At 39.5% G+C, this 26,544-nt stretch overlaps 1 protein-coding gene across 2 annotated transcripts in view; it reads left to right on the top strand.

Moving 5' to 3' along the window:
* nfat5b (nuclear factor of activated T cells 5b) overlaps positions 1 to 26,544 on the top strand; it is a 192,870-nt gene that overhangs the window by 90,007 nt on the left and 76,319 nt on the right. For both annotated transcript variants that reach the window (XM_059993108.1, XM_059993107.1), the window contains exon 2: positions 10,751 to 10,876. In XM_059993108.1, coding sequence (XP_059849091.1) covers positions 10,751 to 10,876 — 126 coding nt within the window. The remainder of the gene's footprint in view (positions 1 to 10,750; positions 10,877 to 26,544) is intronic.

Below are 26,544 nucleotides of genomic sequence, written 5' to 3'. Positions count from 1 at the left end.
ACAACAACATTTTCCCTCAAGTAGAGCTCAGAGTAGTGTTCTACCGAGCGTTCCATCTGCTTGCTTTTATTGGTGATTATTTCACTGCTGGATGACTTCGGGGTGCTGTCTTGCTCTGCGATGAGCCAAGGACCTTCTTGATACCATCATACATCGATCTGATGTTGCCTGTCACAGCTGCTGTCTGAATGTCCTCACTGAGCTGGAGCTAGTACTCATTTGTGCACTGCCTTGCAGTCTGTTGCACTTTGCTTCTAGCAGCTCAAAGTGCCTGGAGTGTTTGGTCAGATGGTGTTTGTGAGAGCTACACGCTTGGCTTCGATGACAGGAGTCATGATGTTGGACTTTGCCTCAAACCAGTCACTGCTCCTTGTGGTCTTTCTTCCAAAGGTAGAGAGTGCTGATTCATAGATGATGTCATGAAGGTATGACCATTGTTCTGTTTCAGTATCTCCTTGTGAGGAGGTAGTCATAGCACCTTGTACTGACTTGGCAAACTGGTCAACCTTTTCTGACTGTTTCATCTCTGTTGTGTTGATGTGAACTTTTCCAATTTGTTTGGAGTGATGGCTTTTCTTCGGACATAGTTTGATCTTGCAGCATATTAAAGCATAATCTATATCACAGTCTGCACTGTGGTATGAGTGGATGGTTATTGCAAAGTTGATAAAAGAGGGCCTAGAGATGATCATGTCCAGTTGGTGCCAGTGTTTAGACCGTGCATGTCACCATGAGACATCATACTGCGACTTTGTCTGAAAGTAGGAGTTACTTACACACAGGCTGTGATAGGAGCAGAACTCCAGGAGACATTGTCCATTGTCATTTATTTTGCCAATTCCAAAGTGGCTAAGACAAGACGGGCAGGAATTGTTATTGGTTCCCACTCTGGCATTGAAGTCACCAAGGAGAACAAGGTGATCATCACTGGGAATATTCCTGACAACAGCTTCTAATTTGTCATAGAACATATCTTTTGCTTCAGAGGTGGAGTTCAAGGTAGGGGGATACACACTGACGAGAGGTACTGGGCCATGACTGGTGTGTAGGCAGAGAGTCATAAGTCATTCTGATCCATTTTCTGATGGCTCCATCATTTGCATCAAGGAGTTCCTAACAGCAAAACCCACTCCATGCTCGTGGGGCTCATCTTGGTTCTTTCCCTGCCAGAAAAATGTGTAGTCCTTTTTCTTCAGTGTACCTGAATTTGCCAAAAGTGTCTCTTGTAGGGTAGCTATGTCTACCTTGAGCCGTATTAGCTCATTGTTAATAACCACTGTTTCTTGTGCATCTTTGATATCCTTGAGGTTTTGGTCAAGTCCAGTCATCATTGTGCGGACATTCAAACATCCCAACTTGAGGGGTGTTGTCTTACTTGATTCATTTTTTTTCTTGTCTGGTGCAGTAGTTATAGTCAGTTTTTCATGGAATAATGCATTATCCCCATGAGGAAGACTGACTGTGGTGGGACAGCACCTTATTGGCTGGGGACTACCAAGTTTGAGGTGGGCAGTAGCTGTCCAGTGAAACGCAATGGTCTCTCCCACTGTCGGAAGCAACCCCTGACACTATGCTCAACGCCAATCAAGCATTATGACTTATAACCTGTAACTGCTGCCTCCCGTGTTTGTCCAACGCTATAAAGCAAAGCTGGAGTGGCCTCTCCAGGGCGCAAGCCAGGGCAGAGTTGATATGGAGATTCGTCTGTTGCTCATGTAGTGGAACCTCCCCCGTGGTTAAGGAGCTACTATCCATGGTTAACGAGCCCCATCTGCCCAGAGCAACGGGTTTTAAGGCACCAGTGAGCAGCCTTTGCCCCTTCTGTCAATGGGAACAGCTCCGCCAGGCGTGAGAACTATGCCACACGTGAAGGCCAGGAGTTGGACTTGGTTGTCAGAGGCTGTTTGAGACGCACGCCATGAAGAGCATTTGTTTAGCAGTGGGAGCTCGTCCCCACTACCACCCTTTGACTATGGCTACCTTTGGAGGTGGGAGGGGTGTAAATAGTGTAAAGGGAAACCGATGTGATGGTAGGGAAAGATATACAGTTGGCCCTCCTTATCCGCGGGTTCCGCATGCGTAGATTCAGCCAACCGCGGATTGGGAAAACCCAGAAATTCTCTCTCCGGCACTCATTGCTTGAGCATTGTTCGCCTCGTGTCTCGTTTGGTCGCTACTTTGTTTCTGTGAAAAATTGGTTCCTAAAAAGCAATTAAGTGGTCAAAGCCATTCCTCAAAGGCTAAGAGGGAGCATGAAGTGCTATCTCTCACCGAGAAAGTAGAAATCTTATATCTTTTGAAAAGTGGCATGTCGCTTGCCAAAGTAGTCCTCGGCCCTCAACCTCCACAGATCCTGACTTTAGTATTATTGACCCTCCTCCAAAGCATCCTTACTCCCTAAACAATAGTGTAACAACTATTTACATAGCATTTCCGTTGTATTAGGTATTATAAGTACTGTAATCTAGAGATGATTAAAGTATTACTCTTTGTTTGACCATTGTTCGCCGCACGTCTCACTCGTTCGCTACTTGTGTTGTGAGTGAGAGGAAGGAGTTTAAAGCTAGTAAGGAAGGGATGGCTGGCTAGCTAAAGCACTATAGCCTCAAGAACTTAAAGAACACGGGAGAATTGGGATCGGCTGATGCCGAGGCGGTATCAGTGTTCCCAGAAGAGCTGCAATGGTTGTGTCTGTCTACTGAACATGTACAGACTTTTTTTCTTGTCATTATTCCAGTACTTGGAGAATATACCTAGATACTAGGTTGAATATTATGCAATGTGAAAAGAATAATTGCCCAACCCATGCATGGTCCCTTATAGAAGAGAGTTATAGCATATTACAATTCTTCATCAACATGGAGAGCGACATAATGGAAATAGAAACCTGGTCTTGAATTTGAATGAAGGGAACTAACAAGATATGATGTACAAGTTGCTGTGATGGATTGGGAAATTTTACTATATGTGAAAATAAGCAATGGTTAACATTCAAAGAATTATAATAATCAATCCTGCCCAGAACAAAAATAAGTAGTGAAAAAGTATTCAGCTGGGGCTTTTGAAAGAAATTAGTGATACTGTTAGTTCCAAAAAGAAGACAAAATCGCTGGCATGCCTAGGAGTTGGAAGGAGCATCGAATTCAGCAGAAGTTTAATTAATGGGGAGAGTATGTGAATAAACTTGCAGGGGAGGTAAAAACTGACTGCTTAAACATCTGTAAAAATGTGAAGAGAAGGAATTTAGTGAGGGCAAGTGTTTCTGACAGGAAGTTATATTGGCAACAAATAAGTTACAGAAGGGAGAAATTGATGGAAATCAGTATTACTAATGAAATGGTGCTAAGAAATTTAATAAGGTAAAGACCGTCATTAAAATTATCCATTATTTCCAGGGCTCTTCCTTCCAATGTGTTCTTCCAAAATTTCTTGGAATCTGGTTTAGTTTCTACAGATTGGCAGGTGGTAAATGTAATCTCACTAATTTACACAAAGAGGGAGTAGACAAAAAAACATTTAGGATTGGGGGCAGTAGAAAATCAATATCCATTGAGTGTCTGCAAACGGAGAGTAGGATTTAATGTTTTTTTCCAAGTAGCGGGAAGTGACTGTTAGTGCTGTGGGGATCATGCTTGGCGTCAGTTGTTCACAAAATGTATTAGTAATTTCAGTGAGGGATCTAAATGTATCATTTCCAAATATGCAGATAATAAAAAGCCAGAGGAGGTGATGCAGGCTGAGAGGAGAATACACAGAGGCTGTAGTGTGATTTAGACAGGTTGAGTGGTAAATGCATGGCAGCTGCAGTTTAATATGAATAAATGTGTGGTTCTAAATATAGAAAGATAATTCACTGAAAGATTGACAAAAGGAGAGATACATCAGGATTTGGGCATCCGTGTACACAAATCACAGAACGCAGTTAAGGGAGCCAATGGCCTTTGTTTCAACAGGATTTAAGTCCAGGATTCCTACAGCAGTACAGGTCTTGACCACACAGACAAGATGAAGGGAAGATGTACATAATAGCTGGAGTTGTAGAACCAGGGGTTACCGTTCAGGATGCAGATTATGCCATGAAATATCATTTCATACAGAAGCAATGTTCCCTCTAAGGTGTGCGTGCACAAACATCTTTTGCTACTAGCGTACAAAGAAATATAAACTGAGCACAAAAGATTGTCATCCTCTACCTCAGCTTAAATATATTTCATGATCATATACAGTTACGTTTCCTTTTCCAGTTTCTGATGTAGATGGTGTTGGCAACGTGGAGTTTGCAATGATTTGTTTTGCAGATTTTAGAACTAGCTTATTTACACTTTTTATTGAAGAAATTATTCAGCACACGCATTGTCACTGGGCAAAAAATTGACCTGCACAAGATTTTTGCATATGCTGGTCATTACAAATTAGAGGGTGATGAACCAACAAAATTTTGTACCAGTGAAGTTGTGTTATTAAATATCTTCATGAAGCTGGAGGTGTTTCTTATGCTAAGAGGATCAAGAGATAAGAGACAAAGGAGCATGGTACTGAAGTAGATGATTAGGCATGATCATATTTATTTATCACCTGAGATACAGCACAGAATAGGCCCTTCTGGCCCTTCAAACCATGCTGCTCAGCAACCCTTTAACCCTAGCCTAACCGCGGGACATTTTACAATGACTAACTTTGGACTGTGGGAGGAAACCAGATAACCTGGAGAAAACACACGCATTCTACGGGGAGGATTTACAGACTCCTTACAGATAACGTTTGAATTCAACTCTGAACTCCTATGCCCCGAGCCATAATAGTATTGTGCTAACCACTGTGCTACCACGGTGCCCATATTGAATGGTGGAGCAATGTTTAAGCCCTATTTATGCTCCTATTCTTTAATGTTACTGTGTTTTAAATATCACCACATAATTTGCATTGATGCAGAGTTTATATAAAGAGGAGAACTGTAGTTTTATGACTAATCTAAACTATTATGATGCAAAGAATGATTATTCTTCAGCAGTTCAAGCAAAATCCCTTCTACTGGAAAATCATAAGTACCATTGACTCTAAGGAAATAGCATCATGATTATCAAGACAATGTTCTTCCTAACCTGTTGCAATATTCATTCATTCTCAGAAGTGTAAGTTAATTGGAGCCACTGATGATAGCAAAACCAAAGATTGTTATGGTTTGCAAATTTGGATCATTGCTGTTATCAAATTGTTTTAGATTATTTTAAATCCACAAATGATAAGAAGTTAATATTTTGCATGGAAGTTTTCTGGGATGGTTACATCTTATTCAGGGCCTGTCCACAACTATTCTATGATTGAATGAACCCAAGTTCAACCAGGCAAAGTCTGGCTGCATGAATGAATTCTGAACTTAGAACTACAATACGCAGAATTTAAAGAGCACAGAAGCAAGGTCTTTTTTGCTTTGTGCATTTCAGTATTTATGTTCCCCAACAGTCTCCTTTGTTCTAACTATGTCATCAACTTATTCTTTGATTCCTGTTCCTGCAGTATCCAATCCAGTTGTTATTCTGATTTACTCTAGATTATTGAGCATTTCAGTTTATTATTACGTATCTAAATAATTAACTATTAACCAACATTTTTTGAGTAATATTTCAAATCAAAAGTAATTGGCTTTGATAATTTATTGTTTCAGTCTACAGTACCCTTTTGCAGCTTCATATGATGAAATGTACTGAAAGTTAGGATGATGTATCTGCAAAGTGAAACAAAGTCTTCTGCTGTGAAAGCCTCACTGTCACATACAATCTGTTATGAAGAGAACCTGCAGGGTGGCCTGCCCATTATGCTTGATTGACTGGACATTGAAACACTCCTAAAGACAGCTTTTTGTTACTGTAGCTCAGAAACTGGAACAGTTGAAGTACTTTAGTGGATAGCAGTAATACTTGTCCAGTTAATGGAAGAGGGGGAAATATTTTACACAAGATTGGATAGTAACTCCTTTAACCAACTATCTTGCTGACGAACGTGCAGTCCCTGGTGAATAAAATTGATCATCTCTGAGCTAGGTTGCTGAATCAGAGGGACATTAGGACCACGTGTGTCCTTTGTTTCACGAAATCCTGGTTAACCCCTTCCATACCGGATGCAGCGATTCAGGTCCATGTTTTTACAGTAGACCATCAGGATAGAGCTGTAGAGTCTCTCAAAAGCAGAGGTGGAGTATGCCTCTTGATCAACTCTTCTTGGTGCACAAACATGTCAGTACTGTCCCAATTCTGTTCACCAGACCTGGAATATCTAGCTGTAAACTGCTGTCCTTTTTACCTATCACGGGAGTTCTCAGGGGTCATTTTGGTAGCAGATTACATTCCACCTCAGCCCAATGTCAAAACAGCACATCCTAACACCTTCACTATCATTTTGGGAGATTTCAACCAGGCCAGTCTTAAAAAATCATTAAGTAACTACCATCAACAGATTACTTGCATTACCAGAGGAAACAACACACTGGACCATTGCTACCCCACCATCAAGAATGCCTACCGTGCTATTCCACACCCTCACTTTGGAAAGTCTGATCACCTAGCTGTACTTCTACTCCCCAAGTATAGGCAGAGACTGAAGACTGCAGCAGCAACAGTGAGGACCAAGAAGGTTTGGACAAGGAAAGCACAAGAGCGCCTACAGGACTGCTTTGAGTCAGTGGACTGGACTGTATTCAGGGATTCATCTTCGAAGCTGGATGAGTATGCTGCAGTTGTTACCGACTTCATTAAAACCTGTGTGGATGAGTGTGTGCCCACAAAGACTTACTGTACATTCCCAAAGAAAAAGCCGTGGATGAACGTCATCTGCTGAAGGCCAGATCTGTGGAATTCAAGTCTTATGAATCCAGGCCGGTACAGAAAACCAGGTATGATCTGCGGACGGCTATTTCAAGGGCAAAGAGACAAGTTTGAGTGAGGTTGGAGATGAAATCGGATGCATGACAGCTCTAACGGGGCTTGCAAGGCATTACTTCTTACAAAGTGAAACCCAATAGCATGAAGAGCAGCAATACTTCACTACCAGATGAACTCAATGCCTCCTATGCCTGCTTTGAAAGGGAGGATACAACTGCAGCTGTGAAGATCCCTGCTGCACCAGATGACCCTGTGATCTCTGTCTCAGAGGCTGATATTAGACTCTCTTTAAAGAGAGTGAATACTCCTAAGGTGGAAGGACCAAATGGAGTACCTGGTAAGGCTCTGAAAACTGTGCTAACCAAATGGTGGGGGTATTCAAGGACATTTTCAACTTCTCACTGCTATAGGCATAAGTTCCCACTTGCTTCAAATAGGCAACAATTATACCAGTGCCTAAGAAGAAGAATAATGTGGGCTGCCTTAATGACTATCGTCTGGTAGCACACTCATCGACAGTGATGAAATGCTTTGAGAGGTTGGTTATGACTAGACTGAACTCCTGCCTCATCAAGGACCTGGACCCATTGTAATTTGTGTATAGCCACAATTGGTCAATGGAAAATGCAACCTCAATGGATCTCCACACGGCTTTAGAACACCTGGACAACAGAAACACCTACATCAGGTTGTTGTTCATCGACTATTACTCAGCATTTAATACTATCATTCCCACAATCGTGATTGAGAAGTTGCAGAACCTGAGCCTCAGTACCTCTCCCTGTAATTGGATCCTCGACTTCCTAACTGGAAGACCACAGTCTGTGCTGATTAGTGATAACATATCTACTTTGATCAACACTGGCGCACATCAAGGGTATGTGCTTAGCCCACTGCTCTACTCTCTGTATACACAACTGTGTGGCTAGGCATAGCCCCAATACCATCTATAAATTTTCTGACGATACAACCATTGTTGGTAGAATTTCAGGTGGTGACGAGAGGGCGTACAGGAGTGAGATATGCCAACTAGTGGAATGATGCTGCAGCAGCAACCTACCAATCCTCACAGAGGGATCAGAAGTGGAGAGAGTGAGCAGTTTCAAGTTCCTGGATGTCAAGATCTCTGAGGATCTAACCTGATCCCAACATATCGATGTAGTTATAAAGAAGGCAAAACAGCAGCTATACTTCATTAGGAGTTTGAAGAGATTTGGCTTGTCAACAAATACACTCAAAAACTTCTATAGTTGTACCGTGGAGAACATTTTGACTGGAGAGCTGGATCACTGTCTGGTATGGAGGGCTACTGCACAGGACTGAAAGAAGCTGCAGTAGATTGTAAATCTAGTTAGCTCCATCTTGGGTACTAGGACATCTTCAGGGAGCAATGTCTTAGAAAGGCAGCTTCCATTATTGAGGACCTCCAGCACCCAGGGCATGCCCTTTTCTCCTGTTACCATCAGGTAGGAGGTACAGAAGCCTGGAGGCACACACTCAGTGATTCAGGAACAGCTTCTTCCCCTCTGCCATTCAATTCCTAACTGGACATTGAATCTTTGGACACTTCTTTCCTCTTTTTAATGTACAGTATTTCTGTTTTTGCATGTTTTTTAGAGTCTATTAAATATATGTATACTGTAATTCATTTACTTATTTTTTAAAATTTTATTTTTTTTCTCTGCTAGATTATGTATTGCATTGAACTGCTGCTGCTAAGTTAACAGATTTCACGTCACATGCTGGTGATAATAAACCTGATTTTGATTCTGATAAATGTTCAGTGTGAATGTTAGGTTTGGCATGAAGTTGGTGTGCTGCCATGATATTGTGGAGAGAAAGAACACACAAGCAGTAACAAAATCCATAGGAATATGCACAAAGAATTATAATTGTATTAAGCTCTGAGTTTGAGAATACTAAACAAATCAAATGATTCGTGGTTGTCATGAAAACAGGCCCTTTGGCCCAACCAATTTAACCTTGCTGTCCACTGTGCCAACCTAATTTAGTCACATTTGATTCTGTTTGGCCCTTATCCTTCTAAACTTTTTTTAAACATATACCTGCCAAGTGTGCCTGCCTCTACCACTTCCTCTGGCAGTTAATTCCACATACCCACCACCTGTGTGTGGAGAAGCTTGCCCCCCAGAGCCACTCTAAATCTTTCTCCATTCAACTTAAACCTCTGCCCTTTAGTCTTAAATTCCCTTACACTTGGAAAGAGACTATGACAATCTATCCAATTCATTCCCCTCATGATTTTATAAACCTTTGCAAGGTCACCTCTCAATCTCTTTAGCACCAGGGGAAACAGTCCAGGCATATCCAGTCTCTCCTTAGAATTCATGTCTTCATTGTCAACAACATCATTGTCAATCTTTTCTCCAGCCTCTAGCATAACCACATCCTTCCTGTAGTGGTGGTGGTGGCATCCGTCGGTCTCGAGAGACCATGGATCTGCTCCTGGAGTTTCCAGGGCACAGGCCTGGGCAGGGTTGTATGGGAGACTGGCAGTTGCCAAAGCTGCAGGCCTTCCCCTCTCCACGCCACCGATGTTGTCCAAGGAAACTTCCTGTAGTATGGTGTCCAAAAGACCACACAATACTCGCAGTGCAATGTCGCCGATGACCGTACAGCAGTAACACTCATTGCTCCAACTGATGAAAGCAAGCAGACCATTTGCCTTTTTCGTGACCCTATTTCCCTGTTTGGAGTTCCACTTTCAGGAAACTGTATGCTTCTACCCTCTAGATCCCTTTTGTGTAAAACACCGCAGGGTCTTCCCATTTACTGCGCATGTTGTGGCCTGGTTTAACTTCCTCAAATATATCTTTTCCCCCTTAACAGAATTAAATTCCATTTGTCCACTAAACCCCCAGCTTTGGTGTCATCTAGTATGTACAAATTATTTACTACATTCTCATCCAAATCATTAATATATATGACAAAAAAAATTCAGAGAACCGGTGTGGATTCCTGCATTACTCCAACAATGATCCCTTGGGGCCTCACAAAATAGGAAGATGATAAAGCTCCAGACTTGCCTCAATCAAAAATTGTCTCAATCAACTGACCCTACCTGCAAGTTAACCTTTAGGGTGTTCTGCATAAGGACTCCCAAGTCCCTTTGCATCTCAGATTTTGGATTTTCTCCCAGTTTAGAAAATAGTCTGCACATTTATTTCTACTACCGAAGTGCATGACCATGCATTTTCCAACATTGTATTTCATTTTGCCACTTTCTTATGTATTATTCTAATCTGTCTAAGTTCTCTTGCAGCCTTACTATTTCCTCAACCCTACCTGACCCTACACCAATCTTTGTATTATCTGCAAATTTGGCAACAAAGCCATCTATTCCATCATCTAAATTATTGATATACAGTATAAAAAGAAGCAGTCCCAACACTGACCCCTACAGAACACCACTGGTCACTGGCAGCTAACCAGAAAAGGATCCTTTTATACCCACTCGCTGCTTCCTATGAAATAGCCAATGCTCTAACCACGCCAGAAACTTTTCTGTAATGCCATGGGCTCTGAACTTAGTAAGCAGCCTCATGTGTGGCATCTTGTCAAAGGCCTTCTGAAAGTCCAAATATACAACATTCACTGCATCTCCTTTATCTGTTCGACTTGTAATCTCCTCAAAGGATTCCAACAGTTTTGTCAGACAAGATTTTCCCTTAAAGAAACCATGCTGACTTTGTCCTATATTGTCCTGTGTCATCGCGTACTCTATAGCATCATCCTTAACAATTGACTCCAACATCAACTTGTGTTTCCGTTGTTGTTGTATTCGTGAGAGGAAATGCTGAAATGTGTAATTAACATTTTTATACTAATCAGTTTTTCCTCCCAATTTACAGAATCTGTCTATGACCTACTGCCAAAAGAGCTGCAACTTTCATCAAGTGAGACAAAAATTGCATCAATGAGTCAGAAAAGTGGTGGTGATGAGGCAACTTCTCCCCCTTCTGCTGCAGTTGCTCCTGGTATGCAATTCTATTCAATTTTCTTCATTTGAATCTAAATCTGTTTGTCATGTGCACTGCCTGTAGTGGTTCAAGACATTATTTGAACTGCTGTAATTCTCAGACGCACGCAGAATTAATGACTGTTGTAACCAGCGACACATTTTAAGAGCAACTGTGTTACAATACCCGAGATCCTGAAATAAACATTATTTTAATTTGTCATTGATTGTGCTTTATATTTAAACATATATTTGGAAAGAAGTGGATTGTTTGATTCAACTTAACAGAAATTGCAGGTAAATTTGGGAATATCTGTTCATTGACTTGTTACTGTTTTTCTTATGACTCCATTCAAATATTTTAAAGTAGCAAAATGGAAATTTAAGTAATTAACAATTTTCAAAGGTTTGTGTTACATCCTTAGTGTTTGAATTTTTGGTGGTAAACTCTGATGCAATACTTAAAAGTTGTAAATATAAATTTTGATGCTATTCAATAACAAGGACACAGGTTTAAGGTGCTGGGGAGTAGGTACAGAGGAGATGTTGGGGTAAGTTTTTTTTTTACTCAGAGAGCGGCGAGGCTACCAGTAACGGTGGTGGAGGCGGATAGGATAGATTAAGAGACTTTTAGATAGGTACATGGAGTTTAGTAAAATAGAGTGCTATGGGTAAGCCTAGTAATTTCTAAGGTAGGGACATGTTCGGCACAACTTTGCGGGTCAAAGGGCCTGTATTGAAGAGAACCAAGCCAGCATAATCCAACACAACTGTAGGTGGTAAAGAATGGTATGGTGCACCACTGACTGTTTTATCAGCAAACTTAATTTATTCTGTTCTCTGTCACACAACAAATTTCAAAAAACTGTTGATAGAGTAAAGTTAGATCCAATGTTAAACACTATTTGAATTTAGTGTTACTTCATGAGGTGTTAAGTTCATCTGATTGCAACTATTTTCTGGAGTTTCATGGGCTTTTCCTCTCTTCCTGTTATTCCTTTTTCTCCTCTGCTTTCACCTTTATCTACTTTTTGCAAAAGCTTTCTGTTTTGTAATCCAACATAGACATCACCAACCCACACAAAATGCTGGTGGAACACAGCAGGCCAAGGAGCATCTATAGGAAGAAGTACAGTCGACGTTTCGGGCTGAGCTCGGCCCAAAGCATCAACTGTACTTCTTATAGATACTGCCTGGCCTGCTGCGTCCCACCAGCATTTTGTGTGTATTGCTTGAATTTCCAGCATCTGCAGATTTCCTTGTATAGACATTCCCCTTCTTTTCTTGGGCACATCATTCAGTTCATCATTTATAAGACCATAAGATATTGAAACAGAGTGAGGCCATTTGGCTGATTGAGTCTGCTCCACCATTCAAACATGGCTGTTTTTTGTTCAATTCCATTCTCTCTTCTCAACTCCCTTATGAAACAAATTTATGTTTCTCTTTTTCCTCTACATTGTGTCTTTACTATTATATGCCTCAAAACCCTTATTTTATTTTTCCCACTTTTTCTTTAGGCTTGTTGCAAGAGTACTCCTTTTTGTTCTATAAATTAGCATGTTTCTCTTTTTCATATTGCTTTTTATGCAAACTTGAAGGTAAGCTCAAAGATACTGGCTCTCAGATTGCTGCAAAAAATGCTTGCTTAGATTTCCAAAAATTGGTTACTTAGATTGGAAAGTACCAATTTAGTTCTGGTTAACTTCACTGGAGTCCTGTTGCTACAGTTACCCTTAGCCATATTTTCCAGTTGTTACTATCTACAGGCGGTTAGTTGCATTTCAAAACATAATTCTCTAAAAAAAAAGCTTGCAACATCGATTTCTTTCACTACAATATTTTAGAATTAATGAGAAACATGACAGAGCTGGCAGTGACGGGGGAAATAAACACTGGATTGCTAAATCAAGGAGGAACTTATAAGTGTTTAAGGCACAAATGTCAAATCTCACTGATTATGGAAATAATAGAGAGCTGCAAGTTTGAGAAGGCTTGGCCTGATGATATCGTGGGCTTGAGTGTGGTCAGGGACCATCTATATTGGTGAGCCAAATGTCAATCTATATTTAGTCTAATAATGGCTAAAAGGATTATTTTAATATTTTGTGAGTGGGTTCATAATGACAAAATGTATTATGTAGATAGAGACCAAAATTATTTTTAAAAGATAATGGAATAAATTGGTTTGGAATTGCATGGGATTTATAGCTACTTCATTATGAGTTTAGCTTTAAATAGTTACGAATCCGTTCTGTCAGGTGTATCTCATCATTCAAATATAATCGGTACTTGAGTCCCACATTAGAAACACACGATAAAGCCAAAAGGGTAACTTTCGAATGCCATCTTCCGCCTTCCATGCTGGAAGTTTGAGACCCTGACCAGGTTTAAGGATGTTCTAATTCTGGTAAATCTGAAAAAAATGTTTTTGCAAAAAAAATGTTCTGCAATTCTGATTCTTGACTCAAGAGCAAGAGAACTGAGAAAACCCTATGAAGTAAAAAGCTAATAGGTTTCTCTAAGAAAAGGAAATTATTGCTAAGTAAGCAAGTTTTTTAGTGAAAGAGAAGGTATTTATATCAAACTTAAAGATGACAGTTTAACAGTCTATGAAAGCAATTTTGTGTTGACAGTTATCAGGAAAAGAAATAACATGAGCATTAAACTCCTTTGTCTATAATTTAGAAAATTGGAGGGTGGAATTGATTCTGTCCACAAGATTGCAATATTGTAATTTTTCTCTGATCTTTAAAGTAGTCGGGCTGAGTTAATTGCATCACAGATGTCAACTGCTAGAAGAACCTTACATGGCATATTCAGGTTATGTTTGAAATGTTAAAGTAAGTGTAGAAGTGTTTCTGTGTGTAGAAGGCCCCTTATGTGAGAACATAAATAGGCATTTTCAGTGGAACAGCCCAAACATATCCTTTATCAAAGTTAAATTTTATTCAAATCAATGGAATCCATATTTGATTTTCAGTTTGGATGGAAGATTTGGATCGACCAAGAATACCGTAAGGGAGGGTGGAATATTAACTCTGAAAGGCACAAAAGCCAGAGGTAAATAACCAAATGGGAACAACAGTTAATGTAATTTTTGGAAGTGTATCAAAGTTTTGGAGAAATCAGGGAAAGGCACTGTGGTGAACTACATATACCTGTCTGGACACGCTCCCCCCCCCCCCCCCCCCCCGCTGTGGCTCCTGTGGCTCCTCCCACAGACTCCGGTATAAAGGCAATTGGAGGCACAGACACTTCCTCAGTCTCCAGGATGTTGTGTGATGGTCACTTGCTGCTTGTGCTTTCTTCCAGCCAATAAAAGCCTACCTTAACCCACGTCTCAGAGTTATTGATGGTGCATCAGGCACAAAGTATAAGATTCAAGTAAACTGTGAACTTGAGAGTCATAATGTATCTCATTTTTCTGGAGTAAATCAATATGCAAATTCTTAACTCTTGGAAGCATACAATCATAACTTCCATGAAAGCATAGTTGCCAGAACCTATTGTTCTCAACAAAGCAGCCAGTAATAACCATGATTGGTTTGAAAAATTTGGTGATGGGAGTGTAGTTGTCAATGGTCAAACTCAAATTGTCATAGTTCCTTGTTGTGAAGGGCTTAAGTTTGGAACTGGGGCTGTAAAACTTGCAATAAAATTTTTTTTTACAATGAAATGTAAGCACAGAACATGGCTATTTTCTTAAAGTGATGAATAAAGAACTGGGAAACCAGTTACGTAAAATGGCTAAAATAAATTCAAGAGATCTTTGACCATTTTGATACAGAATGAATGACGTTCTGTAAAAATGTGATGACAGGTTGCATATGTGTTGTACAGATTCATAGACACTGGATGGAATTTGTACCATCTTATAAAAAGTTCAAGCAGTTAATTTCAATACTTCTCTAATCCACCATATCCAAATTAAAACTTGAATTTTAAGTAAAGATTTAAAATCATTTTACTTTTGTAGGTTCCATAACTATACATCACTGAAATGGATACATTTTCCCTTATATTTAAAATGGTTAATAGAGTCCACTAATGATTTTTTTGTTATCTTTAACCTACTGACATTTCTTAATAAGGACTAATTAATTGATAGTACAATTAGTGAACATATATATTTATTTTTATATATCATATATAATTTAGAAATCATTAGTTTCAGAAAAGGAATAATGAATAACATTGCAAGGGGTAGAGTACTTTGCAGGGAGTAGTGTGACACTTCGGTACCAGTAACATGGTAAAACATGGACAAGGTTCAGCAGGGAGATCTCAGTAGTTAGCAACAAAATGTTAAAAAGCAACATCTTAAAAGTAGTAATTTCTAATTACTCACAATGCCAGCTGCTAGCAACTAAAATGGGGTGACATGGTGTGAAGCATTCTTGCAGTGAAGGTGTAGGAGGGAGGGGTTGAATTAGTTCTAGGTAGGTGGAATTTGTATAAATCAGACTTAATGTATCTCAGTGGAACTGGAGCCAGTGTCCTTGTTTCATTTAGCGATAAGAGGGTTAGAGGAGAGAAATTGGAAATATTTTAAGCATTTTGCTAGGGACTGCAAACTGGGATGCAACCTTGAAAAGGAGAGAAAAAGATGCACAAAAAATTGTTGGAGGCAGTGTGTTAGAGCAAGAAGTAGTTGCGTTTTAATTAGAATGCAGTTAAGGAAATGCATAAGTTCAAATCTAAATGCACAATATGTTCAAAGGTTTATTTATCTATATACAACTTGAAATTTGTGATGTAGCCATGGGAACATAGCTACATGGCTACAAGGGAAGCTCAGGAGTGCTTACAGGACTGCTTTGAATCGTGGACTGGACTGTATTCAGGGATTCATCTTCGAATCTGGATGAGTATGCTGCAGTTGTTACCGACTTCATTAAAACCTGTGTGGTTGAGTGTGTGCTCACAAAGATTTACTGTACATTCCCAAAGCAAAAGCCATGGATGAACCAGGAGGTACATTGTCTGCTGAAGGCTAGATCTGTGGAATTCAAGTCTGGTGATCCAGCCCTGTATAGAAAACCAGGTATGATCTGCGGAGGGCTATTTCAAGAGCGAAGAGACAATTTCGAATGAGTTGGTGGTGACATTGGATGCACGACAACTCTGGCAGGGCTTACAAGGCATTACTTCCTATAAAGCAAAACCCTATAGCATAAATAGCAGCGATGCTTCACTACAGATGAACTCAATGCCTTCTATGCCCACTTTGAAATGGAGGATATAACTACAGCTGTGAAGATCCCTGCTACACCTGATGACCCTGTGATCTCTGTCTCAGAGGCCAATATTAGGCTCTCTCTTAAGAGAGTTGAACCCTCGCAAGGCAGAAGGACCCAATGGAGTACCCGGTAAGGCTCTGAAAACCTGTGCCAACTAACTGATGGGGATATTCAAGGACATTTTCAACCTCTCACAGCTATGGGCGGAAGTTCCCACTTGCTTCAAAAAGCTAACAATTTACCAGTGTCTAAGAAGAATAATGTGGGATGCCTTAATGACTGTTGCTCGGTAGCACTCACATCTACAGCGATGAAATGCTTTGAGAGGTTGGTCATGACTAGACTGAACTCCTGCCTCAGTAAGGAGTGGCAATTTGTTTATCACCACAATAGGTCAACGGCAGATGCAACCTCAGTGGCTCTCCATGCAGCTTTAGACCACCTGGACAACACAAACACCAATGTCAGGATGCTGCATCACTGTCTCGTATGGGGGAGGGGGGCTACTGTACAGGACTGAAAGTAGCTGCAGGGGGTGGTAAATTTAGTTGGTTCCATCTTGGGTACCAGCCTATAAAGTACCTAGGACATCTTCAAGGAGTGGTGTCTCAGAAAGGCAACGTCCATTATTAAGGACCTCCAGTACCCAGGGCATGCCCTTTTCTCACTGTTACCATCAGGTAGGGAGTACAGAAGCTGGAAGGCACACACTCAGCTGTTCAGGAACAGCTTCTTCCCCTCTGCTACCCAAATCCTAAATGGACATTGAATCCTTGGACACTACCTTGCTTTTTTTAATAGGTATTATTTCTGTTTTTTGCATGATTTTAACCTATTCAATATGCTTATACAGTATAAAGTATACTGAATAAGATTTACTTACTATTATTTTAATTTTTTTCTATATTATGTATTGCATTGAACTGCTGCTACTAAGTTAACAAATTTCACGTCACATGCCGGTGATAATAAACCTGATTCTGAAATTATGACGTTATGACAACAGTGTTCCCTTGGCTTACAACAAAAAAATGGGTGATAAAGATTGAGTATTAAGTATTCCCGATATCATGGCATTTAGGAAGGGAGGAGAGAAGTTGATCTAGAAAAATATTGCAGTGCTGGAAACAAAGGATATCCTGGAACAGTCCTTTAATACATTAACATAGAATGGAATGGTAATAACATAAACAGCAAAGAGAAGGAAGAGTTTTTGAGTTGTGTTTGGGTATTGCCTTGGATCATATTTCTGGCCCAATGAGGATGGAGCCTTTGGATAGAAGGGAGTTAGAACTGGGCACAGTATCATTTGGGAAGTACTTAGGGAACAGTAAGCAATGTATCATGAAGTAATCATCGTATCAAATATTGGAAGGCAGAATTGAACTTTAACAATGTGATGCTTTTTAGAGGAAATGATTTGGGTACAGCCTTGGCCACTTATTATAAGGGTAAAAGTAGTAATATTGAAAACGGAACCCTGGGTGATGAAAGAGATAGAAGATAAAATAAAGCAAAGAAAATGCATATTAGAGATGTGAGGTTAATAATGACTGATCCTGCAAAGTTAAAATAGGAAGTTTATAAAAGCAGGTGTGGGCTCAGTGAGGGTAAGAAAAGATAACGTAAGATGTAATCCCCAAAACTTCTATAGCCAACAAAACCATATATGAATATTAAGGATGGGATTGAACAGGGACCAAAAAGACCTGCTGATGGAGGTAGAGGATGTGACTGTGATACGAAGTGAGTACTTTAACAATAAATACAGAGAAAGATGTTGTTGCTGGAATCTAAGTAATGGAAGATATAGTTGACATACTGGACAGACTAAACTTTATTTAAGAGGAGACACTGGAAGAGCTAGGTGTAAATAAAATGAATTAAACACCCAATCCAGATGGGATCCATTCTCAGTGGTGTAAGTGAAAATTTTACAAGAAGGTTTTAATCTTTCAAACAATTGTAGATAAACAGATAGGGTGTCTGAGCAATGCAGATTGTGCTTCTGCAAAAAGCTAGCACCTGCAGGTCAGTCACTTTCAACTCATTGGTGAGGAAACTTTAAGACATAATAATTAAGAATATGGACAATTATGAATTAATTTGTGAAATCAAGTTAGAATTTATTAAGGAGAAATGTTTATCTAATTTATCGTTATTGATGAGGTAACATGAAAGTTCAATGAAGAAAGCTTGTGAACTTTTAAAAGACAATGATAAACTGCCACATAATAGTCCTGCCAAGATTGAAACCCATGATATAAAAAGAGTAGTAGAATATTGTTTAGAAACTTAACTTAGTGACAAGAAACACAGAGTAGTAGTGAACTGTTTGTTTTTGGATGAAGGGAGATGTGCTGTATTGTTCCCCAGAGGTCTGTTCTAGGGTCAGTGTTCTCAGAATATATATAAGACCATAAGATATAGGAGCAGAAGTAGGCCATTTGGCCCATCAAGTCTGTGCCATTCGATCATGGGCTCATCCAATTCTTTCAGTTATCCCTACTCCCCTGCTTTCACCCCATACCCTTTGATGCCCTGGCTAATCAAGAACCTATCTATCTCTGCCTTAAATACACCCAATGACTTGGCCTCCACAGTCACTGGTGGCAAGAAATTCTACAGACTCTCTCCCCCCCCCCCCCCCCATTGACTAAAGTAATTTCTCCACATCTCAGTTCTAAAAGGACGTCCATCAATCCTGAAGTCGTGCCCTCTTGTCTTAGAATCCCAACCATGGGAAATAACTTTGCCGTATCTAATCTGTTCAGGCCTTTTAACATTCAGGATGTTTCTATGAGATTCCCCCCTCATTCTCCTCATTTCCCCCCTCATTATATATTTTAATAACTTGGACTTTGGAGTTCAAGATACCTTTTTTGAGATTGTAGAGAAGTCCTAGGGTCTACAAACAGAGAATATGAACAAGGAAGTAGTGATGAACCTTAATATGGCATTAGTTTGTTCACAATGTGAATACTGTGTCCAATTCAGATTTTAAGAAAAATGTGAATGGTTGTACATTATCATCCAGATCATTGAAATAAATGAGGAAACAATGATGAACCCAGCATCGATCCCTGTGGCACTCCACTAGTCATAGGCCTCCAGTCATAGAGGCAGCCATCTACTACCACTTTCTGGCTTTTCCCAATCTAAGGAAAGAGTTAAATATGATTCCTCCCTGATATGTGCTAAAATAAAATGGAAGTATGTAAGACAAAATAGTGTTAGTCTGGAGTGGGATTGTTTTAAGAAAGTACAAGAGAACCAGTTAATAGCAGTGTTTTGAGAGAGTTAAGTAAGGTCTACAGCCACAGTAGTGGATAGTGGTGAAAAAGATGTTTGTCTGGAGAAGGTGAAGTCATTGTGCAGGTGCAGGTATTAAATGCATGGGAAAGTACTGGGGTGATAACTATGTTATGCTTCAAAGGAATCTTAAAGGATATATAAAAAAAGGACAATTCCATTGAGAGAAAAGAGAGAGAGAAAGAGAGTGAGACAGAGTGCAGAGAATACCTTCCAATAATTTATCCACTACTGATGTCAGGCTCACTGGCCTAATATTTACTGGCTTATTCTAAGAGCCTTTCTTAAACAACGGAACAACATTAGCTATCCTCCAGGCTGCCGGCACTTCACCTGTGGCTAAGGATGTGGCTAGGGTCCCTGCATTTTCTGTGCTAGCCTTCCACAGGGTTTGTGAGAACACCTTATCAAATCCTTGGGGATTTATCCACCCTAATTTTCCTGAGACAGCAAACACCACCTCCTCTGTATTGTGGATATGGTCCATGACCTCACTGCTGCTTTGCCTTACTTCTATAGACTCTGTATCTGTCTCCTAAGTAAATACAGATACAAAAAATCCATTTAAGATCAGAAGACCACTCTGATATTCCAGAGGACCAATTTTGTTCCTTGCTGTCCTTTTGCTCTTAATATATCTGTAGACAGCCTTTGGATTCTCCTTTACCTTGACTGCTAGAGCAAAATCATGCCCTCTTTTAAGTAATTTTTTTCTTAAGTGCTCTTGCATTTATTGTACTCCTCAAATACCTCATTTGATCCTACCTACCTATACATGCTATCAATTTCTCTTTTTTCCCTTAATCAGGGTCTCAACATCTCCCTCAAACCAAGATTTTCTAACCCTTGCCTTTTATTCTGACAGGAACATATACATTCTGTACTCTCAAATTTCAGTTTTGAAGACTCACCAAGTACATGCAAGAAAACAATCTGCCCCAATCTACACTTGCCAAATCCTTTCTGATATGATTAAATCTGGCTTTTTTTTTCCAACTTAGAATTTCAACCTTAGGAACAGACTTAGCCTTCTTCATAATTATCTTGAAACTAGTAGCATTATGGTGACTACACACAAAGTGTTCCCTTACACGAGCTTCAGTCACTTGCCCTGTCTCATTCCCTAAAAGGAGGTCTAGTATCATACTCTCTGTAGTTGGGACTTCTGTGTACTGATTAAGGAAACTTTCCTGAATACATTTGACAAACTCAATTATATCCAGTCCTTTTACAGCATAGTAGTCTCAGTCAATGTGTGGGTAGTTAAAATTACCTTTCATCATGACCTTATGTTTCTTGCGGCAGCCTGTGATCTCTCTACAAGTTTTCTGTTCTAAATTCTGCAAACTGTTGGTGGTCTATAATCAAAATCAGAATCCGGTTTATTATCACCGGCATGTGACATGGAACTTGTTAACTTAGCAGCAGCAGTTCTGTGCAGTACACAATATAGAAGGGGGGGGGGGAGGGAATAAATAAGTAAATCAAATATAGTAAGTATATAAGCAACACATGCAAACTGCTGGAGGAGATCAGCAGGCCACGCAGCATTTATGGAAAAGAGTACAGTACACTATTTGGGCTGAGACCCTTCAACAGCAGTGGAAAAAAATGTGAGGTAGTGTTCATGGGTTCACTGTGTATTTTAAGAATTGTACGCCAGAGAGGAAGAAGCTAAGAAGCACACTAAGTGTGTGCCTTCAGTCACTGTACCTCCCTCCTGACGGTACCAATGAGAAGCCTTGGGTGATGGGGACCTTAATAATGGACATCGCCTTCCTGATCATTGCTCCTTTAAGATGTCTCGGGTACCATGGAGGCTAGTACCCAAGATAGAGCTGACTAATTTTACAACTTTCTGTAGCTTCTTTTGGTCCTCTGCAGTTGCCTCCCCCCCCCTCCCCCAACCCGTACCAGACAGTGATGCAGCCTGTCAGAATGCTTTCCATGGTATATCTATAGAAGTTTTCAAGTGTTTTAGGTGACAAACCAAATCTCTTCAAACTCCTAATGAAATATAGCCGCTGCCTTGCCTATTATCTCACTGATGTGGTCATTCCTTTCTTATTTCTTAGTTTCACCCATATGGCCTCAGTCGACTATCTCTCCAGTCTGCCGTGTTGTTTTCCCTGATAAGAAATGCTACCTTTCCCCCCTTTTATCACTCTAGCTCTATAATGTCTAAAGCAATGGCACCCTGGAATGTTGAGCTCCTAGTCCTGCCCCTCTTGCACTGAAGTCTCACTATTGGCTACAATGTCACAATTTCACCTGCTGATCCATGCCCTAAGCTCATCTGCCTTTTCTACAATTCTCCTTCCATTGAAATATACATAACGCAGAACATTAGTCCCACCATGCTCAATCTTCCAGTTCTTGACTTTGTATGTAGGCTTTGCTTTTTCCGTCAACCACTCCACTATCTGCTCTGGCACTCTGGTTCCCAACCCCTTACAGCTCTTTTCCTATGCACTAGTAGATCTTACTGCAAGGATTTTTTTTCTTTTTGGTAGGAAGCAGTCAGTAGAAAGGAAGCAATCAAATAGAGATCTTTAAAATTATAGTGTTGACATCAACAATACAAGATGTAAAAACAGAAAATGCTGAAAACATTCAGAGGGCTAGCAACATCTGTTTAGAGAAGAATAGAATGAATTTTCCAGGTTTAAGACTTTTCATAAAAACTGACCTGAAGCATTAACATTATTCCTCCCCTAATGTCTGTCCTGCTGAGCGTTTCAGTGTGAATGTTATGAAGCAATTAAATACGGAATTCTGAACAACGTTTGTTTTTACTATGAGACTATCTTGAGGTAAATAGAAACCTTAATGGGAAAGGTAGCTGAGTATATGAGGGGGAAGGCAAATTAAGAGCTATGCTATAGAGATAGCACAAGAGGGATGAGAAGGATTCAAGTAGAGGACAAATACCCTTTTGGATTAATAGGACTAAATGGACGGGTTTCTGTGCTGTATATGCAATGTGATTCTAGTTCAATGTAATCAGCATTAGGCAGACTCACATTTATGAAATATAACCATTTGCTGAATACAGTTTCTACCCAACCTTTGGCTCAAGTTCAAATAAGCATGCTCTTTTGCACCAATGGGTATTTTTCCATGCTCTTTTGTTTGTGGCATCATTTAGTGAATGACCATTTAACATCAATTTAGAGGCAACTATATGTCTGAATATACATTGTGTATACCTTAATAATCCACAAATAGTTTAGTATGTATTTAATAATTTGTCAACATTTTGTTAATGATTTGTCTTTACAAAAGTTCTGTGCTTAGTTATTTATTTTCTAAAACTGCTATTTAATATATTTCTCTTCTTCATCAAACTGCTTTTGACACAAAGTTTTAGCAAAAAAAAAGACCAGAGCAAAGCTTAAAACTAGCTTTTCACTAAACAGAAATATTGAATCTAGAATGTTGATTTGTAGCCACTATCTTAATTTCCTTAGATTAAGCTATTTGGTCTTTGTTGGTAACCATAGGTTTCAAAGTTATCTCAATTATAGTTATTTTAGAAGTATTTGTATTAAAAGTAATGTATCCAAGCATTTTTATTTTGTTGTCTCCATTTCAGCATGGTCTTCAGAACTTGTTTTGTGATTCACAGTTGAATTCTTTATTCAACTTGTGTTTTTATTTTTAAGTTACATATTTACTTACAGCAAGAATTGTAATTAAATCTATTATTTAATGAATCAACATCTTTGGTAGCGGACTCAGAGAAGGAGGGGGAGGGGGAGAACAGCAGTTTCTGAGGTTCATGCAAATATTGTTGCTTTGGCATCACCAGCCTGAGTTGAGGGTACATGAATTTTTTGAGAGCGTACAATAACTGGGTGGACAGGGAGGCCTAGCTTTCATGTCTGATTGAGTAATAAACTAGTTATAAATGTTCTTAAAAGCTGGAGTGTTTTTAGTATTTTGGGACTGACAGCCCTCAGGGAGTGAGATACAGATATGATTGTTGAAGTCACTATAGATGTCATAGATGCATTTAAGTTTTTTTTTGTCTTTTTTTTCTTGATCTGGATTCATTATGATTGTTCAGAGGGCCTTTAGCATGGACTCTCATAATGGATTGACTAAAATTACACTTGGTGTTCCTTAGTAGAAAATCAGCCACTGTTTTCATTCCTTGTAGTTTATCTGGTAAACTCTTTCAGAATCAGTGCACATATGGATATTAATAAAGGACCATAGCAGGGTATGCTATAATGCCATTTATTCCTTGGGCTCTGGAACTGTATGGTAAAAGTGAGCAATCCATGATTGGAGAGAAAATTGGACGAACCATGTACCATGTAGGGTAACTGCAATGTGGTGTCCTTATTGTCCAATGTTTAATTCAAGTGATTAGATAGCTCTTTGTTTGTAGTAGATCACGTCTCATACAATTGATAGTGTTTTGAAGAAATAAACAAGGTTGAGGAGGGCAGGGTAGTAAAGATAGTTTATATGGATGCAGAAAGACCTTTGATAAGTTTCTGCAGTGGAAAGTTAGATTAATAGGATCCAGAGAGAACTCACTAATTGAATACACAATTGGTTTGATAGTGTGAAGCAGAGGGTGATGGTGGAAGGATGTTTTTTTGGGCTGGAGGCCCATAACTATGGATATTTGCCAAGGATTGGAGCTCAACCCATTACTATTTGTCATCTGTATTAATGTCTTGGATAATGTAAAGCATGGTAAGTGAGTTTGCAGCTGACACTGAAATAGCTGGTTTATTTAGTATGTCTCTGAAGGTTCTTAGTCATCCAGGTCATTGTATATCAAGCAGTGGTAAATCAAGGCAACTGGATTTACTACTGCTTCATAGGTGGTTTAGTAGTGAATATGATGATCAGGAATTACAGAATTACAAAATCAAAGCGATTTGTGGCTTTGGATCTGTAGTTCATGTTATGCCACGTTTCTGGTTGCTGCTCTGTTTTTGTCTGCTATTTTGGACAATTTTGATTGCGGCCGCCTGCAGTTAATAAACAACACAACGCTAGATTGAACTAGAACTGAGCTCAGCTGAATATTGCCTAGACTTAAGAATAGAATATGCCTTTTGTGCTTTATATTCTGTGTTCTTGGCTTTTTTTTTGCATGTGGGGAGGGAGTTGGTTTGATGTTTCTCTTTGACTGGGTTCCATGGTTTTCTTTTTCTCATGGCTGTCTGTCGAAAGATGATTCTCAGGGTTGTATACTGTGTACATACTTTGATAATAAATGTACTTTGAATCTTTGAAGTAGACAAATGAATGGAAAGTGGAGTTTAAATTGAATAAGTGCGAGCTATTACATTTTGGGAAGACAAGAGGGTAGGATTTTCATACTGAACAGTCAGGCCTTGGGAAATGTTGAAGAACAGGGGACCTAGGAGTACAAGGAGCTTAGTTTACAGACAGACCACCCACGTTCTTATTAAATGGCAGGGCAGGCTCAATGGGCTGGATGTCCTACTCCTGTTCCTATTTCTTATGTTCTTCTGTAAGTGCATTGCTTCTTGAAAGTTGTGTCATAGGTAGACAGGGTGTTGAAGAAGTTTTTTGGTGTGCTGGCCTTCTAATGCTTTGACTGATGAATTTGAAATGTTATGATGCAGTTGTACAAGAAAGATAAGGCTCAGTTTGAATATGGAGTGTTCAATTTTAGTCACCCACTGATGTAAAGGTGTCTTTAAGCTGGAAAGAGTGCAGAGGAGATTTACGAGAATGTTGCCAAGAGTTTGAAGGACTAAGTTACAGAAAAAGGCTGAACAGGCTGTGCTTTTTTCATTGAAGCATAGGAGAATGAGGGATGATCTTATAGAAGTATATAAAATTATGAGGGGCATAGATAGGTGAATGCATACAGTCTTTTTCCCATGGTTAGGTAACCAAGAACTAGAGGGCATAAGTTTATGGTGAGACGGGAAATATTTAACAGAAATCAGATGGGTGACATCTTCACCCAGAAGATTGTGTGTAGATGGAATGAGCTACTGAGGAAAATGATTGAAGTGGGTACAGTAACAATCTTTAAAAGAGACATATAGTTGCAAGAAAAAGCTTGTGAATCCTTTGCAATTATCTGTTTTCTACATTAATTTCTCATAAAATGTGGTCTGATCTTCATCTAAGTTACAATAATAGACAAATACAGTCTGCTTAAACCATTAACACACAAACATTTGTACTTCTCATCATACTCAGTACACCATTTAAACAATCACAATCTACATTCAGATAAATATCTGAACCTCTGTGATAATGCTTTCCTCAAAAGCTGTTTGCAGTTGGGTGTTCCAATAAGAAAACTACTGAACATGAATGGTTTTCGTGGAAGGAGACCACGAAGGAAACCTCTGTTCTCCAAACATCGCTGTATGTCGCAAGTTTGCAAAGACCACCTAGATATTCCAGAAGGCTTCTGGGTCAGTGTTCCTTGGACTGTTGAGACAAACATTGAACCTTTTGGCAGAATTGCACATAGCTATATTTGGAGGAGACGGCAGTGCAAGGCAGAAGTAGCCTCTTGGTTGGGGCTGCTTTGCTGCTTCAGGGCCTGGACGGCTTGCAGTCGTTGAAGGAACAATTAATTTAAAATTGTATCAAGACACTTTACAGGAAAATGTCAGGGTAGCCGTCTATCACCTGAAGCATAATAAAAGCTGGATGATGCAACAAGACAATGATCCGAAACCCAAGAATAAATCAACAACAATGGTTTAAAAAGGACAAAATTTGTGACCAAATCAGAGTCCAGACCTTAACCCAATTGAGATGCTGTACAGGACCTGAAGAGGGCTGTTCATACAAGGTATCCTAGAAATATTGAGAGAACTGAAATAGTTTTGTATGGAGGAATGGTCTAAAATTCCTTCTCGCCATTGTGCAAGTCTGATCAGCAGCTACAGGAAATATTTGATGGTTATTGCTGCTAAAGGAGATTCTAGCAATTATTAAATACAAGGATTCACATTCTTCTTCAACCTGGACTGTGAATGATTAAACAATGTGTTCAACCAAGACACGAAAAGTACAATTATTTGTGTGTTATTAATTTAGGCAGATTGTGTTTGTCTATTATTGTGCCTTGGATGAAGATTGGACCACATTTTATGAGTAATTAATGCAGAAA

This window comes from Hypanus sabinus, chromosome 17, assembly GCF_030144855.1.
Source record: "Hypanus sabinus isolate sHypSab1 chromosome 17, sHypSab1.hap1, whole genome shotgun sequence".
Taxonomy (NCBI): Eukaryota; Metazoa; Chordata; class Chondrichthyes; order Myliobatiformes; family Dasyatidae; genus Hypanus; species Hypanus sabinus.
Note: the sequence above shows the minus strand (reverse complement) of the source record. Positions and strands in the feature narration are given on the sequence as shown.